Source organism: Gobio gobio (genome assembly GCF_949357685.1).
Source record: "Gobio gobio genome assembly, chromosome: 8".
NCBI classification, from domain to species: Eukaryota; Metazoa; Chordata; class Actinopteri; order Cypriniformes; family Gobionidae; genus Gobio; species Gobio gobio.
In genome coordinates, this window is record NC_137114.1 from 18436708 (window position 1) to 18453532 (window position 16825).

Here is a 16825-nt window from a genome sequence, read left to right on the forward strand (position 1 = left end):
TCTGGAAATGCTTCATTGTTCAGCTTCTCTCAGTAGATGAAAATATTGTACTTGTTCCATTTAAGTCCAGTAAAACTTTTTAGTACTGTAGGCTAAAGCGCTTTCAAATACAAGTAATTTCAAAAGCTGCATTACGAGCCATAATCTGTTATCCTTTAATGCTTTAACGTTAAGGAATTAGGGCGATATGATATAGGCTATGTTGATTGAATAAATTATCCACTGGCTGAGATCAAGCTATAAGTATATTTATTATTTTATATATCAGATACAGACTTTTTAGTTAGGCTATTAAAAAATAAACTGCAAAAGACAAACCAATGTGTGGTGCGATAGAAGGCGGCCGTCTGATTTCTGATTGTATGAAACGTGATGAATATGTGCAGTATCCTGGCCGCACGACTGAGAGCTCATGAACGTAATAGATTCAAATATTAGTCCATTTATTATAAGTGAGTGCAAGCAAGAGTTCTTAAAAAGTATTAAAGTAAATACAGTCGTTTTTTCCTCAGGTGATTCACCTTTGTTATCATTGTACACTCCTGAGCGTGTCCTAAAACATGGCGGCGACTACCCATAATGCAATGCGCAATGACGTAGTTTCCCAGACTCTATATTAAGCAGCACATCTGTTTCCATTATTAATAATAACTGAGCAGCAAATCATTCGTATGATTTCTGAAAGATCATGTGACACTGACAACTGGAGTAATGATGCTGAAAATACAGCTTTGATCACAGGAATAAATTACACTTTAAAATATATTCAAATTAGAAAACAGCTGTTTTAATATTCTTTCACAATGTTATTGTCTTTACTGTACTTTTAATCAAATAAATGCAGTCTTGGTGGGCATTAGAGACTTTTTTCAAAGATATACAACACCAACACCAAACTTTTGAATGTGTATGTTTGAGGTTTCACTTACTAGTCACATGGTTCATAGCGCCTTAAGAGATGTCCAATAGGAGATCCACTCCAACTATGCTATGGTGCAGGGCTTCAACCTGGAAAGCATCAACATAAACAATTTATCACAGAGCAAACAATATACAATGCCAGGTGTATTAAAAGGATAGAAGCTACAGCAGAGGTGAAACGTGAGAAAGAAAGGTACAAAAAAAAAGATCTTTCTCATAAAAGAGAAAGTTTAATACAGAACATATTTCTGTTATTCTTAGGGTATCAGAATTTATGTTTTTAGTTACTTATTCATTTAATATTGTTCATACAGCGTCACTTATATTTGGATGTCAAAGCCTTCTAAAATGAATTAAATAAATAAAACATTTAATATGAGAAAATAAAAAGAAGATAGATGTAACTTATGTGATAGGTGAAAAATATTGTTAAAATGGATATGAGATTAATTAACTTCTTCAGTTCACCTGTGTTTCCTACTTCTCTGTCAGCAGCTTCCTTCAGACATGTTGGGATCTTGAGAGCTTCCCCTCTGTTGTAGAGTGGTTATTTTGTCATTCCTGGAATCACAGAACATTTTTATCAATATTTTAACCAGTTTCAGCCAATTTTCGCGATCGCATTTTTTCTGTGTAAGTGATGTCATCGATTAACATTTAACATTACTGTAAATTAATTAGCCAACTTCTAATGACCCATTCAATTGGCAGCAAAACCTTTACAAAAACTATCAAAACCTGTCATCCACCATAAATATTTGATTAAAAGTCCAAACTTTTATAAACAAGAGCTTACGTTAACGTTAACTTAACGTTACCTGTTCTGAGACGGTTGAGATGCTAATGAACTTCAAGACGCTAAAGTTACATTTCTATAAAGTAAATATTCAACAGAAGCGTCAATTACACGTAAGAAATGGGTCAGGAACAGTTGTGTGTATTATTTGTGTAACTTTACAGACTAAACTCACCTCTCTCTATGGCTCTGGAGAGAGCATAACTTTTTTCTTGTGAGTGTCAGAGAACTATTGTGTGATTGGTCAGACATTTAAAGTGGGCGGGGTTAATGCGGAGAAACGGAGATGTTCGTCACCTGCTTTTCTCGTGAGGTATGGAATGTCATGGCCAGAACGAACTTTGTCCTTGTTCTTGCTACCTCAAGAAAACCAACAATTTTTTTTGTTCTTGCGGAGTGTGTACCAAACTTTAGTCAGGATGGTCAAAAGCGAAGAATCCCGTCTGGCTCGTTGGTCTAGGGGTATGATTCTCGCTTAGGGTGCGAGAGGTCCCGGGTTCAAATCCCGGACGAGCCCTTCATTTTTATTCACAATTTACAAAATAACGAATTGTTTACAGAAGTAATGTTCTACAACTTAATTTAATGCAGTGTAATGTACGGAACACAGTCGCAATACTTAACCGTCAATCAATGGTGTATATATGGGCATAGTGGTAGCGGTTATTGAACGAAATGGCACTGCTGTCAAGTGACATATGCTGTCAAGCACGTAATATACTTTATCCAACTAAAATGTAAGCGATGATACACGTTGAAACAAAATGATGACCCCGACGTGATTTGAACACGCAACCTTCTGATCTGGAGTCAGACGCGCTACCGTTGCGCCACGAGGTCTCAAAAATAAACTAAATAATAGAGTTTTATAAAGGAGTTTAACATACAGCTAAAATTAAATTCATATAAAATCTGCAATTTAATAATATGCAAATTCTGGCAAAATACGTTCACATGTGAAACTACAATTTACAAATTGATCTAAACCGCAGATTATGTGATCAAGCTCTGCAGGCATTTATACTATTAAATTGGCGTTGTTTTCGGATAACTATTATTTAGTATATAATGTTCTTATGTATAAATACGAAAATACCAGTCTTTAAAACAGTGTTTTTACATTAGCGGTTTTCCACGCAGCATTTAAATACCTGTGACACTTCACTCTTTTTCATATGGCTCGTTGGTCTAGGGGTATGATTCTCGCTTTGGGTGCGAGAGGTCCCGGGTTCAAATCCCGGACGAGCCCTTCCTTTTTACATATATTATTCAGTTTATTCTGAGAATTATTGAGGCAAAATATGTACCACAACAACCGGTTTCATGTAGAACCGCAGTATATAGAACCCAGACATCAGCCAATACCAGACCAGCGATGGGTGATCGGTGGATTTGCATATGGTCATCTTAATTGTACATTCGCTGCGTTGTGGACCGATTTAATGAGAATGTGTGGTTGAAAAGTTCAACCTTAAGGTCTATAAACACATATTTTAATACAATTATTCACAAATTTTGAATTGATAGACAATTTGCAATTTTTACTAAATTGAATGGCCAGTACGGGGATCGAACCCGCGACCTTGGCGTTATTAGCACCACGCTCTAACCAACTGAGCTAACCGGCCACGACGTTCTAACGATTGTCGGTGATTTCTCTCAAAACCAGCCTAGAGCTGCCCATATGATAATCATCCGTTTTATTATATATAATTTAAAACTCACAAATGTGCTTCTAGAAAAATGGTCAAAAATTCCCATAAACACACTACCAAACCTTGTGGAAAGCCTTCCCAGAAGAGCAGAAGCTATTATAGCTGCAAAGGGTGGGCCAACTCCATGTTAAACCGATAGTGCATGTAAATGCAGGCGTCCCAAAACTTTTGGCGTTATAGTGTATGTAATTGGTATCTAATAAAACAACAAAAAAGGACACGCTAAAGCTTTCTCTTCAGCCCGATGGATCCATACATTCTGCAGCCAATAGATCATGTTAGAAACCTCACTATAAACCCTTTTACTAAACATGAACATAAATATTTGTATAGCCAATACTAACAAACGTTAGTATTGGCTATACAAATATTTATGTTCATATTGCTCCAGAAGGCGTGAATTTCTATATAAGATCATTCCGTGTGTCTTAAGTGTAAAAATAAATTAATAAATAAAGTATCTTAAGTGTGATATAGATTAATTCATTTGTTTAGCCATTGATTGCACAAAACTCACAGCTGCATTTGCATTCTCTCACCGCTAGATGTCAGTAGAGCATCTCGACCTAACTACGGTGTTTTTTTTATTATTGTTTTGCAATGAAACAAAGCCTTTAAATATTCCTTGAAAGGGACTTTTGTTGATTTTGGGCTTCTGACGTTTTTTAAGTGTAACTTTGTATCTGTAATTTTAACTTTTTATTGTAATTTATATAGAGTAGTCTATAATAAAAAAAAATCATGCCCTGGCTTTTTACATAGAAGCCTGGATGACCACTGTACAAAGTTGAGCTCCAACCCCAATTAAACACACCTGAACCAGGTGTTTTGAGGCAAGTTGGAGCTAAACTCTGCAGGACAGTGGCCCTCCAGGACCCAGTTTAGACACCCCTGACATAGGCCTAATCTATATCATGCTAATACTTTATCTCCATCTAACAATATGAAATATTCCTGATTATATCTAGAATCATGCAGTGATAAGAAGTTGTAATGTCACCCAGCATATTTTTACTCACTGTGGCTTTTGCTTTGTGTCTGTATGAGAGATCAATCATATCTCGCATCTAAAATAGTTTTGTAGCCTATTTAAGCTTCTCTGCTTATCTGTACCAAAGTGGATTTTACTCATGTGACCTGCCACAGATGACTAAATCAAGATCAATATCCACAGTATATTTCACTTTAATCTTTATCTTCAAGAAAGCATCTTGTTTAGGACAAAAATATTTAAAATAATCAGGATCAAGATAAGAAAAACTTTTGTTTTAGCTCTATAAAATATTGATTTCTATAGTTTATTCAAGATTCCAGGGATCTCATTACACTGTCAGTGAAGTAGTACTGTGTATTTTCACCTGGTCTCAGTCTGATGCTCACATTTCATGACCACTCCATCCTAAATTGTTCTTGGGTAATATTTGAGCTCTGGCAATGTTTTCAGAGTAAAAGATGAGTCTGGGAAAGAGGAAGTGGTGTTGTTGGTTCTGCAGCAGTTCTTTCTGCAAACCTGAGCTTCAGGAAACAGCTTGTTGGGTGAAACTACTGAGACAGTAATCAGTCTGTAATCTGCTATTAAAATCAACAGGAACATTCCTGGTCATATTGTGAAAGATTCATTACGTTAAAAAGCTTTCTTCGTAATTGTTCGCCAGAATATTCTAACTTGTATCTCATGTACTAACGTCTCTGAATCAACTTATCTTTTTGGCTGCCATCACAAAGTCCTTCCCTTAAAGGCACAATATGTAAGATTTTTAGATTAAAATATCCAAAAACCACTTGAACAATTTAATATATTTTTGTGTTCTTACATTATCCCAAATGTTTCCAAGAATGTTTAAATTTGTGGGGGGGTTTTTGTGTAATTTGTCAAGTTTTTTGCCAGGTGGCTTTTTTAATTCTATGATGTCATTGCGTTGCTGTCTTGACGCCAGTCAATTGCTGCTTTACTGATTGTGGTTTTGAGTCTCGATGCATCTGCCCTCTTCAGGGAACACAACAATGCGCAGTATCTTAAGCTGCGTTCACACTTGTAGTTTGTTTTGTTTGGTCCGGACCAAGAAACAAAAACAAAACATATAGTCCTGGGGCCTGTATCATGATGGTAGGTTAACAAACTCAGGGTTACAGGATTAGTTTCGAGTTGACTAAACCAAACCAATCTAGTCAGGCTTTGTTGGTCCCATGATGCCGATCATCAGCTTTCTCTGTCAACTCAGGCTTTGATCCGGAGTTTAGGAGTTTAGCTGTGACAGTAGTGAACAGCCAATCACATGCTGTGGATCAGTGAAACTGACATTCACTTCTCGCGAGAGAAGCAGCGAGATTCATTTCTCTCTTCTGCAGAATATTACATGATTGAAAAATATTAAGAATTAAAGTGTTACCAAGAATTTAAACAAATTTACACAGCGAGAAGATAATAGCTGTCTATAAAAGAGTACAACTTAAAGAAAATATTCACTACGTCAATGCAAGTAAAAGTTATGAAGTTAGTTTAGTTGATATATCGTATAGAGAATTGAACATTTAAGCTCACATGTAGTCATTTTTATAGCTTTATTTATTGATTTTAAACCTTACCTTTGTATGACCTTTTGTATAGGCTATTAATGATTGATTAACTAAAATGATACATGTGTAATCAATTACGGGTATAATAATTACATAAATGATATCTAAATCATTCAAAATCATTGTTATTATAAATAAGCATTGTTAAAAGCCAGACACTTTAGTCTTTAATAGTCATTTGCTATGTAGTGACCTTTAATTTGTAGTAGAAACAGGGGGAGTGACTTTGTTGTATCAGAGGCGTGTCACTTTGCTCACAGCTGATTGGTCCAATATCAGTTTGATCTCTTATCCAGAACATAACCTGCCCTGGACAAGGGGGTAGCCCAGCCCCCGGAAAGCGTACCTTCCATAGGGGCAGCCATTGCTAACCAAGCCATCACCTGCTGTTAGCATCCCATTGACTCCCTTTCATTTTGGCCTCACTTTGACAGCGAATATCTGTACATCTGAGGCGTTTAAAGACTCCATTCGTCCATTGTTTATTTCTAAACAAACACAACAATGTATAAAATGCTCCATTACCTTGTATCTTACACGTTTTTGTAAAAAGTAGGCTAACGATTGCATCATAACCACGCACTCCGTCGCGCTGTACCGTATAGACCCGAGGAGAAGCTCGTAGGCAATCTTTTACTGTCTATGAGGCAATCGGGGGGACGTGGAGGCATAAACGCAGATAGAGATATTGCAGATCCTGCTTCATTCATCAAAAGTTGCTCCTGCTCACCCTCTCTGTCTCTACAAGATTCGGTGATTCAGATTTTAAGTTGCACAACTACTAGAAGACTTACTGCTGTCAGACAGGCTGATCACGTCACATCTACGTGGTCAAGCTCAGTCTGAGGCTGCGCAGTACATCAGCCATCAGGAAGTGATGCTTCTACCTGACTTCAGTTTTCCCCGTCGAAGCCTATGGGGTCGCTGTGTTCATTTATTTTACTGTCTATGGCCCTGGAGCAGGTTAGCCGTGGAGCGTAAGTTACTATGGAGATGAACACGGCTAAAAGCCAAACCACTTTAATGCTACCTAAAACCCAGGATTAGCACAAACTAAGCTTAAACATATCTGGCTAGCCATGCAGCTAAACCGGCTTCATGGTATAGGCCCCTGAGGTAGGCCACAAATGAAGTGCCCCAGCAGTGGCTAACCTGCTCCAGGGTAGGTTAGGTTCTGGATAAGAGATCTGAAACTGAAATTAGACCAATCAGCTGTGAGCAAGTCACTCCCCCAGTTTCTACTCCAAATTAAAGGTTACTACATAGCAAATGGTTTTTAAAGACTAAAGCGTCTGGCTTTTAACAATGCTTATTTAAAAAAAACACTTTTGAATGATTTAGATATCATTTATGTAATTATTATACCCTTAATCAATTACACATGTATCATTTTAGTTAATCAATCATTAATAGGCACTTAGTTAAAATTAATATAAATAGCCTATATAAAGGTCATACAAAAAAGCTTTAAAACCAATAAATAAAGCTATACAAATGACTACATGTGAGCTTAAATGTTCAATTCTCTATATATGGTATATCAACTAAACTAACTTTATAACTTTTACTTGCATTGACGTATAAGATATTTCTTTAAGTTGTCCTCTTTCATAGACAGCTCTTTTCTTCCTGTCTATTTGTTTAAATTCTTCATATTTTTCAATCATGTAATATTCTGCAGAAGAGAGAAGTGAATGTCAGTTTCACTGATCCACAGCGTGTGATTGGCTGTTCACTACTGATGTCACAGCTAAACTCCTAAACTCAGGATCAAAGCCTGAGTTGACAGAGAAAGCTGATGATCAGCATCATGGGACCAACAAAGCCTGACTAGATTGGTTTGGTTTTGTCAACTCGAAACTAATCCTGTAACCCTGAGTTACCATCCTGTAAACTACCATCATGGTACAGGCCCCAGGAATTGGTTTTGGAGTTTTTTTTCCCTTTTCTTTTGTACAGGATGGTGAGTTTTGTTTGTTTCGTTTACAGGGAAAGCATAGGTAAGTAAGCTGACCCAGAAGATTCTTTTGTTTTTCCTCTGTAGTAAGGGAAGGATTTTACTCTGAGTTGTAGTTTAGATTAGTTAGCTCACCAGTCCTTATTTTAAGTTTTGGTATGTGTTTATATCTTTGTTTGTTTTTGTTACTTTCTGTTGTCAATACATTTTATTCTATTCTTGCCCTGGCCTTTGCAGTGTTTATTTTAGGTCGTAACAGACATCATTCCTGTGTTACCCTCGATTTCCGGTAGAAACCATGGAAACACCAAAGACGCTTTAATATATTATGTGTTTTATTAGACAGTGAGCAACTGTTTGGATCCATTTATCGACAGAAAACGAATCATTGTTCTATAGCTCAACACAGTTAGTCTTATTGTTTAAATCTCATTTTCTTGATTTACCATGAGTACCATGTTTTACCATGCCTAATATGGATCTATCTTACTGCAGTGTGAACAAGTGTCTCATAGTAGCCACCAAGAGAACACACAGAGTAGCATTATAACAACTTTCAACACACTCAAATGTATCTAATATGATAAACAGCGCTGCGTTACCTCACATACACATGAGCGGAAGAAGCAAAAGCTCGTCTGCAGCGTAATAAAAGCTCTGTGAAATAAAGGCGTCATCAAGCTACGCATTTGTGTTGAATAAGCGACCTCTAGCGGCGAAAAACTACATATTGTGGCTTTAAACAATCGGTCACACCGAGGCACTTTCCATCACTCAAAGAAATCCTGATGGAGTTTTGGCTTCTTCAACAAAAATTCTTCTTATCTAATAAAGTTGTTGAAGTTTCTATTAAAATTATCCATAATTGTTATCCGATAAATTATAAACTTGCTAAATTTAACAATACAATTTCACCCAATTGCTCTTTTTGCCTTCAATATGAAGAGACGATTAATCACTTATTTTGGGACTGTACTTATTGTAAAGTATTCTGGATTGATTTTTCAAATTTTGTTAAAAAATAATTATATCCAAACTTTTGTATAACCCACAAAATTTTGTTTTTTGGTTATTCTTTGAATTTAGACCCTTCTCATTGTAAATTTATTATTAATTTATTGCTTTATTGTGCTAAATTTTACATTCATAAATGTACATTTTCAAAGAAATCTCCCTCTTTTTTATTTTCAGGAAAGATTTTGATATGTATGTAAACTCATTAAGAAAATCGAATAATTCTATTGCATGTAAGACTCTTATATGGTGTTAGTCCTTTAAGCTAACATAGCTTGCTTTTGGAGCATTGTTGGTAACCCTTATAGTTTTTTTGTTCTTTGTAAGTGTACTTATTGTTCATTTTGTGCATAATAAAAAAAGAAATAAAAAAAAGAAATCCTAATGGATAAAATCAAGGCTTATCTTAATTTTTTTCCCCACATTGATGTTTTATAAAATTAAATAATACTCTGACATCCAAGAAAGACACAAAGTGGGTGTTTGTCATTTATTAGATGAGACGGGGGTGACAAGGTCTCAACATTCAAGATGTGTTTTCATTAACAATAAATTATCTTTTTACAAAATGAAATGGGACAATTATTTGGCAATAACTCTTTACCACATGTTTTCATATGAACATGCCCACAACTATAAAAACACATACTCCAGCTGAGCAGCAAGATTCATCGCTCATGGAAGTTACATTCTCTCGGAAAGGATTGTTAAACTCTGTCCAAACCAGATGCGACATAATAAAGTGACAAAAGCATATATTCTACATAGATGGAAAGTTTTGCCCTAACTCATGCTCCAACATTTTTTTTGCCTAAAATCTCCTTTTGTGTTTCACAAAAAGAAAATCTAGTAGGTTTGGAATTTTCATTTTTGGGTTAACTATGCCTTTAAGGAAAGTCGGCTCACTTGGCAGCCATCTTGTTCGCACTTCCAGACAGCCATTTTCTAGTCAATTGCATCTCATATTTGCTTTATATTATTTTCATAAGGGCTACATCCAAAATCACACACTCCCTTAAGTAGGTACTTATTTTGAATAAGTAATTACTTCACGACCGTAAAAAAAAAAGTACATTCTATATAGGGCCTGTCCCAAATGGCACCCTAAACACTTGCGGTCTTCCTACGAGTCCGCACTTTCGTGACCTAATGGCACTTTGACTATCGGGAAGAAGCTCACAAAATGGCGCATTGAGAGCACATATCGACCGCATAGGGGTGCTCGTGAGCTCATGACGCTTCAGAAACCTAAAATGACTAAATGGGACACCCTACGGTCTCATGGACTTAACGGACATGCGCACGCGGCAGCCATTGCAAGTCCACAACACTGAAAGTGCACATGAAGAGTGCCATTTGGGACAGGGCCATAGTATGAATGTAATCTGAACATATTGACGAAGCCATTGACAAATCCTCTCCTGTGGCCTCATGGGATAGTAAAGTGTCCATCATACACACACACTTCAGAATCTCGCCAGAAGCGGTAGGTCGTCCGGCAACTGTACTGTGAATTCAGACATGCAGTGAAAAAACAATATGTGACAAAAGAAGTATGTAATTTCGGATGCAGCCATAGACCGAAATCTCATATGTCATGTGTAATGAACAGTATAACGAAACTCGAGTGATCGAAAAGGTGATTGGTTGGTATTAAACATCACTGTGTCATGTGACGTCACGGAGCATTTCAGTGTGAACAAATGACTTCCCGCGTCGCATCTGGTTAGGACATGGTGTTAGACTGGTTTAACAAGATTACTCTCATGTGTGTGTGTAGTGTGTTTGTGTAGGAAAAACATTGTTTAATGTGTGTATGTGCGTGTGTGTGTGTGTGATTATACACACACTTTCATGTGGCACGTGCAAAAAACGCCTCAGTGTTCTTCATCTGCATTTTTTACTTCAATGTTTCACGTTTTAAGCACATGAAAAAAAGAAAGAAAAAACAAATCGCATTTAAAACTCCAGATATGTGCAGTTGATTAGCTTTGTTCATTTTCTCTCGTTTTGTTCTTCAAGTGGATGAGAGGAGAATGAGCTCCACACCACGGTACAGTACATCCTCTTTGTCCTCAGAGGTTAGTTTAAAAACACAAACCTGTATTGTCAGTAAAGGTGTGACCATGCACATTAATACATTCCTTTTCGAGAGAAGCGTTATGACGTGACAAAAGTCCTGACGTAGCATTTGTTTTATCCTTCACCTCATATGCGGCAACGTCAGAAAAGTGGTCCCCGTGTGTGACTGCGGAAGTTGAAATCCTTCATGCTAACAGCGTGTTAGGACTGTATGGAAGCAGCGATTCAAAAACACAAGTGCTTATAGTGCAAGAGCTGTTCCTCGACCCTGTCAAGTCCTCGGAGTGACGCCGGACACGTATTCAAATATAAAACACTGGACACAGAATGACGATCAGTCCACCGTACATCTAGATGACGTCGCTCCCGGGTCAGGAATTAGAAGAAGGAATGGTGGCGGTTATGGGATGTCATTTCTGGCTCCTTATCTACAGGTCAGTCCAGGTCGGAGTGTACTGGGGACTTTTAGCTGCGCGGCGCCCCCTGGAGGCGGCTCTGGCCCCCTGCGCTCCTTCCTGAACCTGCTGGATCCGCTGACACTCTTTGAGGTTCTGAGCCCGAATTTCTGCGCTCATGATCCTCTCCACCACCCGGGTGGGGAACCAACCTCTCTCTCCATCATGCAACCTTTCACCAAACATCCAGCCTGAGGGAAAGAGATGAATATGCAATGGGGGTTCAGAGAGAAGAATAACAGGAAGGACATGCCACAAAAATAGTAAAAAGAACAGACGACAGGAAGCAACATAGTGAGAGACAAGCAGATGATGCAGACTTGAAAGACTCAGACATGGTCTTGCCAAAAACAGCAAAGGCCGATGAAGCTGCATGGCTTATCGCAAGGCTTTTACGTAACACTGTAAACATTGACAGACTTTTCAGGGCGCCGAGTGTGTGCCGATGTGTTTGTGATCTCTTACCGTCATCTGTACTCTCCAGCATGTGAAGCACATCAGCCATTTCTACAGAGAGCTCATCAGGTTCCTGAGAAGAGTACGACTGGATACACTGAACCTGCGGAGAATCTGACACGCACCCGCAAAAACAATAAATCATACTGCACACTGATACAAAGAAACACACTAATTCAACTCATGATGAAAAAAACAAAAAAGATATTATCATTATTTTATTACATTATTTTATAATATTATAAGAAATATATATTATATGAATTATTTTATATTATAAATAAAATATATTATATTATTATTATATTTTTTATTATAAATTAAATTAGTATTATATATCATATTTATTAGTACATTCATTATTTTATAATTTTATAAATAAAAGTATTATATATTACACTAATTCAACTCATGACAGATCCAAATAAAATATTTGATTATATTAATTATTTTATATTATAACTGAAAAATAATTATATGTATTTTATTTATAATCTTATAAAATAATGTAATAATATATATCATTTTTATTTTATTTATTATATAAAATAATTCATATAATCATATAATATATATTTTTAAGGTGTAATATTATAAAATGTAATATAATATAATAATGTAATAAATATAATAATAATGGTTTTTATTTTATTTTAATCTGTCATGAGTTGAATTAGTGTTATATATTTGTTTTTTATTTATCAAATAATTATTGTAATAAGTGAGATATATATTTAATTTATAATAAAAATATAATAATAGTTTAATAATTTATTAAATTAAATATTATATATCATACTTTTTATTACAATAATTATTATATAAATAAAAAACAAATATATAACACACTAATTCAACTCATGACAGATTAAAATAAAATAAAAACCATTATTATTATATTTATTACATTATTATATTATATATCATTTTATAATATTACACCTTAAAAATATATATTATATGATTATATGAATTATTTTATATAATAAATAAAATAAAAATGATATATATTACATTATTTATTTTATAATGTAATTAAATATTATATATCATACTTATTATTACATTAATTATTTCACAATTTATAAAATAAAACAAATATAACGCACTAATTCAACTCATGACAGATTAAAATAAAAAATATTATTATTATTATTATTATATAACTATTTTATAATATTAAAAAATACAAATATATATGATATTATTTATATTATAAATAAATATGATACATTTTATTTTTATACTATATTATAAATATATAAAATATTTTACAAAATTATAAATAAATATAATGCATTATATTATTAATATACATTTTTTTATAATATTATCATTAAATATGATCTATAATATTATTATATTATTATTTTATATTTTAAATAAAACACAATATATATTATGTATTTTATTTATAGTATATATTTATTTAAAAATAATTTAAATAAATAAAATGATAAAATATTAAATAAAAAAAATGCCTCTATTATTGGGACTAGAGAAGAAATAGGACAGTAAAATATGATGAATAAAGACTGAAAGGAAATGAGAACTGGGGTTTTGGGTCAATGACAGTTTGCTGTGGGCGGAGCTAACTAGTATGATAAGGCAGAAATGGAAACGTCTTAATGATACAAAAACATGGAAGAGATGGTTATCTTGCCTGGTTCAGGCATATAAATTCCCATTTTTACATTTAGCAGCTTAAGCATTTATCAAAACCAACGTGCTTTCAGTGCATTCAGTTTCCTTAGAATCAAACCTGTAATAGCGCCATTTTACACGTGTGCAGGCATTTATGTGATGTACCTGGTTGTTGAGTGCTGGTTGAGAGGAATCTCGTACGGCGGTTTGGAGTCAAAGCGTATATCCAGCGCAGTTTATCGCTTCTGTAAACATTCAGAGCGCCATTAGTGCACAAAGCAAATATGTACTGTAATCTCTGAGATAATGGCTCGGGACTGTGTTCTCACATGCTTTCACTCTTGAGCATGTAGCTGACTTCTCTGTCCTCCTGGTTCTCCAGCAGTTTGAGCACAAACACAGAGGCCAGCATCTGACCCTGATCCTCCAGGTCTTCGGTCCTCAGCATGGAGCGACTGCAGGAGTCCAGAACCTGGTACTTCTCTCCACTGAGACACACATACAAATACACACATGCAATCAACAAACATAAAATACCCGAGAAACATGCATATGTGGACAGACATATCAGATAGAAGTCGATCAATCGGACAATATTTAGCCATTTCAGCAGTCATCTTTTGACAAATCCTATCAATGGACAATAAACTATTTCTATGGGGGTTTTTCTCAACAAATTTGGTCTAAAATAAGTGTTTATTTCATTTTCATCTCTTTCACTGTCAGTAAATTGTATTGCATCTAAATCAAAATCTGTCTAGATTTAAATACTGGCATTGGCCGAATGATGACATTATCACGATGGCATCTTTTGAACGAAGTTGAGCGGATGACGTTACAGACCTGGAGCTGCGTTTGGTGATGAGCAGCAGGTTATTGAACAGGAACAGGTAAATGGGGTGGTAGAGCTTGCGGCTGCGCATGGTCCTCGTGCTCTTGGGTCCAGACATCTGCTGCACCTCACCCTTCTTCAGCAGCCAGCGGGAGTGCGAAATCACTGGCACTGACTGAACATAAGAGAGGACAACTGCTCTTTAGGGACTTATAAAGATGAGCATTTAAGAGTTTCATTCTGATACATGAGTTAACCGTTCTTACCAAGGACACTTGCAACGATTAAAGGGATAGTAGACACTTTTAAAAAAAAATTTTTAACCATTTATATGCCCTCATGCTCCTAAACTCTAATTATTTTTCTATGTGGAACACAAAATAAGATGTTAAACATAATGTTCACATTGGTCGTTTTTATAGCATGAACATGCATGGCAGTCAAGCTCCAAAATGAGCTATACTCCAGCTCTGGCGTCATTCAAGATGTGAAAATGTGTTGCACAAAGTTCGACATTAACATATCAAATGCCACTGGTTCTTATTTGTTTCATAATTGAATGAGATGCATCGTTTCAATAAGCATGAGGTCTACTTTACAGCTACGGCACAAGATATTTTCAGGGCATAAATTTCAGTCCGTTCATCACAGCTATTACCGTATTTGGCGAAAAAACTTGCACCTACTGTAAGTATTACACCATGTCCTAACTACACGCAACGCGATAAGATTCCACCGACAAGCAACTTGTCTGTCCATACCAGACACGCCGCGACTACGAGATGGGACAAATCAATCAAAAACCACAGCCAATCAGAACAGCGTGTGGGCGGGCTCTTGCGGGAAGTGCACGGCACCAGAGATAAATCCTGAGGGCACTCGCAAGGAAATGGATAAGTACATAATCAAATCCACAAATATTACACCATTTAAACATTACTAAAATACAGACTGAGTTACTAAAACAATCTTTGTCATAGAATATACTTGTTTGTTCACAGTTTGAACGTTCTTGTTTCCATTTGTTTAATTTCAAGATCTGAGGTGAATTATCCTTTGTTGCTTTTAGTACGACTAACAAAGCTGGGAGCACTAAATGATATTCAAAGTCACATTACATGCCGCTTTTAAAGCTACACTGTGTAACTTTTTTAGTCTATTCTTAGCTAAAAACACTTCGTTCTTTCAAAAATATATGTGCTCATTAATGTATATTTACTTCTTTCAAGTAATAAAGTATTCTCGTAAGTTTATAATATGCCATTGAAAATACATAAGGTAATGGGATCTAACGGTGGTCGCCATGTTGCCCCTCCATCTTGAAAGTACATTAGCCAAAGAGGGACATACCCGTAAATTCAAGCTTCGCCTTTCGCGTTTTAACCGGTTTTAATACTCGATGGCACTGTACAAAATTCCCTGCCTCGCGCATGTGCGCGTCAACTTGTTCAGACTTGTCTGGTGCATGTGCAGAGAGTTTTCATCTCAGCAGCTCCAGTAACAGAGTTTTGAGGAATAAACAAGCCAGGAAAACTCCGTATAACTCTGTTTTTCCTTGTGTGGTATTTCTGTGCGTTAATAACTCCGTAAGTAATAATAGTTATTGTCATTGTAGATGTGTTTCAGAGTGTGTCATCGCGTAATTCAGTTGATGTCACCTCAGAAGTATTTTTGTGTCAACATACAATAGCGTAATGCTCACCTATTTGAATAATCATTCAGTTATTTTGTTATCAACAATGTTTATTCGTTTATAGAAAATATTTGCTTTTAATGTATGTTGATGGAAATATGTATCAGGTCTGATCGGCATATTAACAATTGTTATACAGAGCGCACTGCAGTGCTAAAGCTGCGCACACACTTTTGTAACCGGACACCGCTTGTTAGCAGCAGCAGCGGCAGCTCCGCTCCTTTTAATGCAGCTGCCTTTAGCGCCTATATATCGTACAATAAGCTCTGGTTTATGGTTACATTATACAAATGTAACTTATAAGTATAGTTATACAGTTCTTAACTGTGTATGTATATTTACCATCCTTATTTGTTCTCTCACAGAAACCACATTTATGTACATATCCACGCAAACCTGTTTATGCCTTGCAATTGGATGACTGAATAAACATTACTATCATCAAAGTTCACTCTGGATTAGCTGCAGTTCTTTCTAGCCGAATAATTAGGCCAGTTGAGTTCCAACCATCCCACTGCGCACAGAATATCCCACAGGCACCGTGTCGAATGTGGACGAGGTCGAACTGGAAGCCATGTTAATCTTGGACTAAATCGGCCACCGTAGGAGTTGAAACGAAATCGGAATTGAGAGGAACAGAAACTAAAATTCACTGGATGGTCATATACCTTTTCACCACTAGA

At 35.9% G+C, this 16825-nt stretch overlaps 1 protein-coding gene across 2 annotated transcripts in view; it reads right to left on the reverse strand.

The window, feature by feature from the left end:
- Window positions 1-9455: 9455 nt before the first annotated feature.
- The window catches only part of ngef (neuronal guanine nucleotide exchange factor), a 43375-nt gene continuing 36005 nt past the window's right edge, over window positions 9456-16825 (reverse strand). The window contains exons 10-14 of one of the 2 annotated variants that reach the window (XM_079823850.1): window positions 14461-14624; window positions 13947-14105; window positions 13783-13862; window positions 11983-12087; window positions 9456-11708 (exon numbers count right to left, since the gene is read on the reverse strand). In XM_079823850.1, coding sequence (XP_079679976.1) covers window positions 11491-11708; window positions 11983-12087; window positions 13783-13862; window positions 13947-14105; window positions 14461-14624 — 726 coding nt within the window. In that variant the 3' untranslated portion in view covers window positions 9456-11490. The remainder of the gene's footprint in view (window positions 11709-11982; window positions 12088-13782; window positions 13863-13946; window positions 14106-14460; window positions 14625-16825) is intronic. The other variant, XM_079823849.1, reaches the window with a different exon arrangement.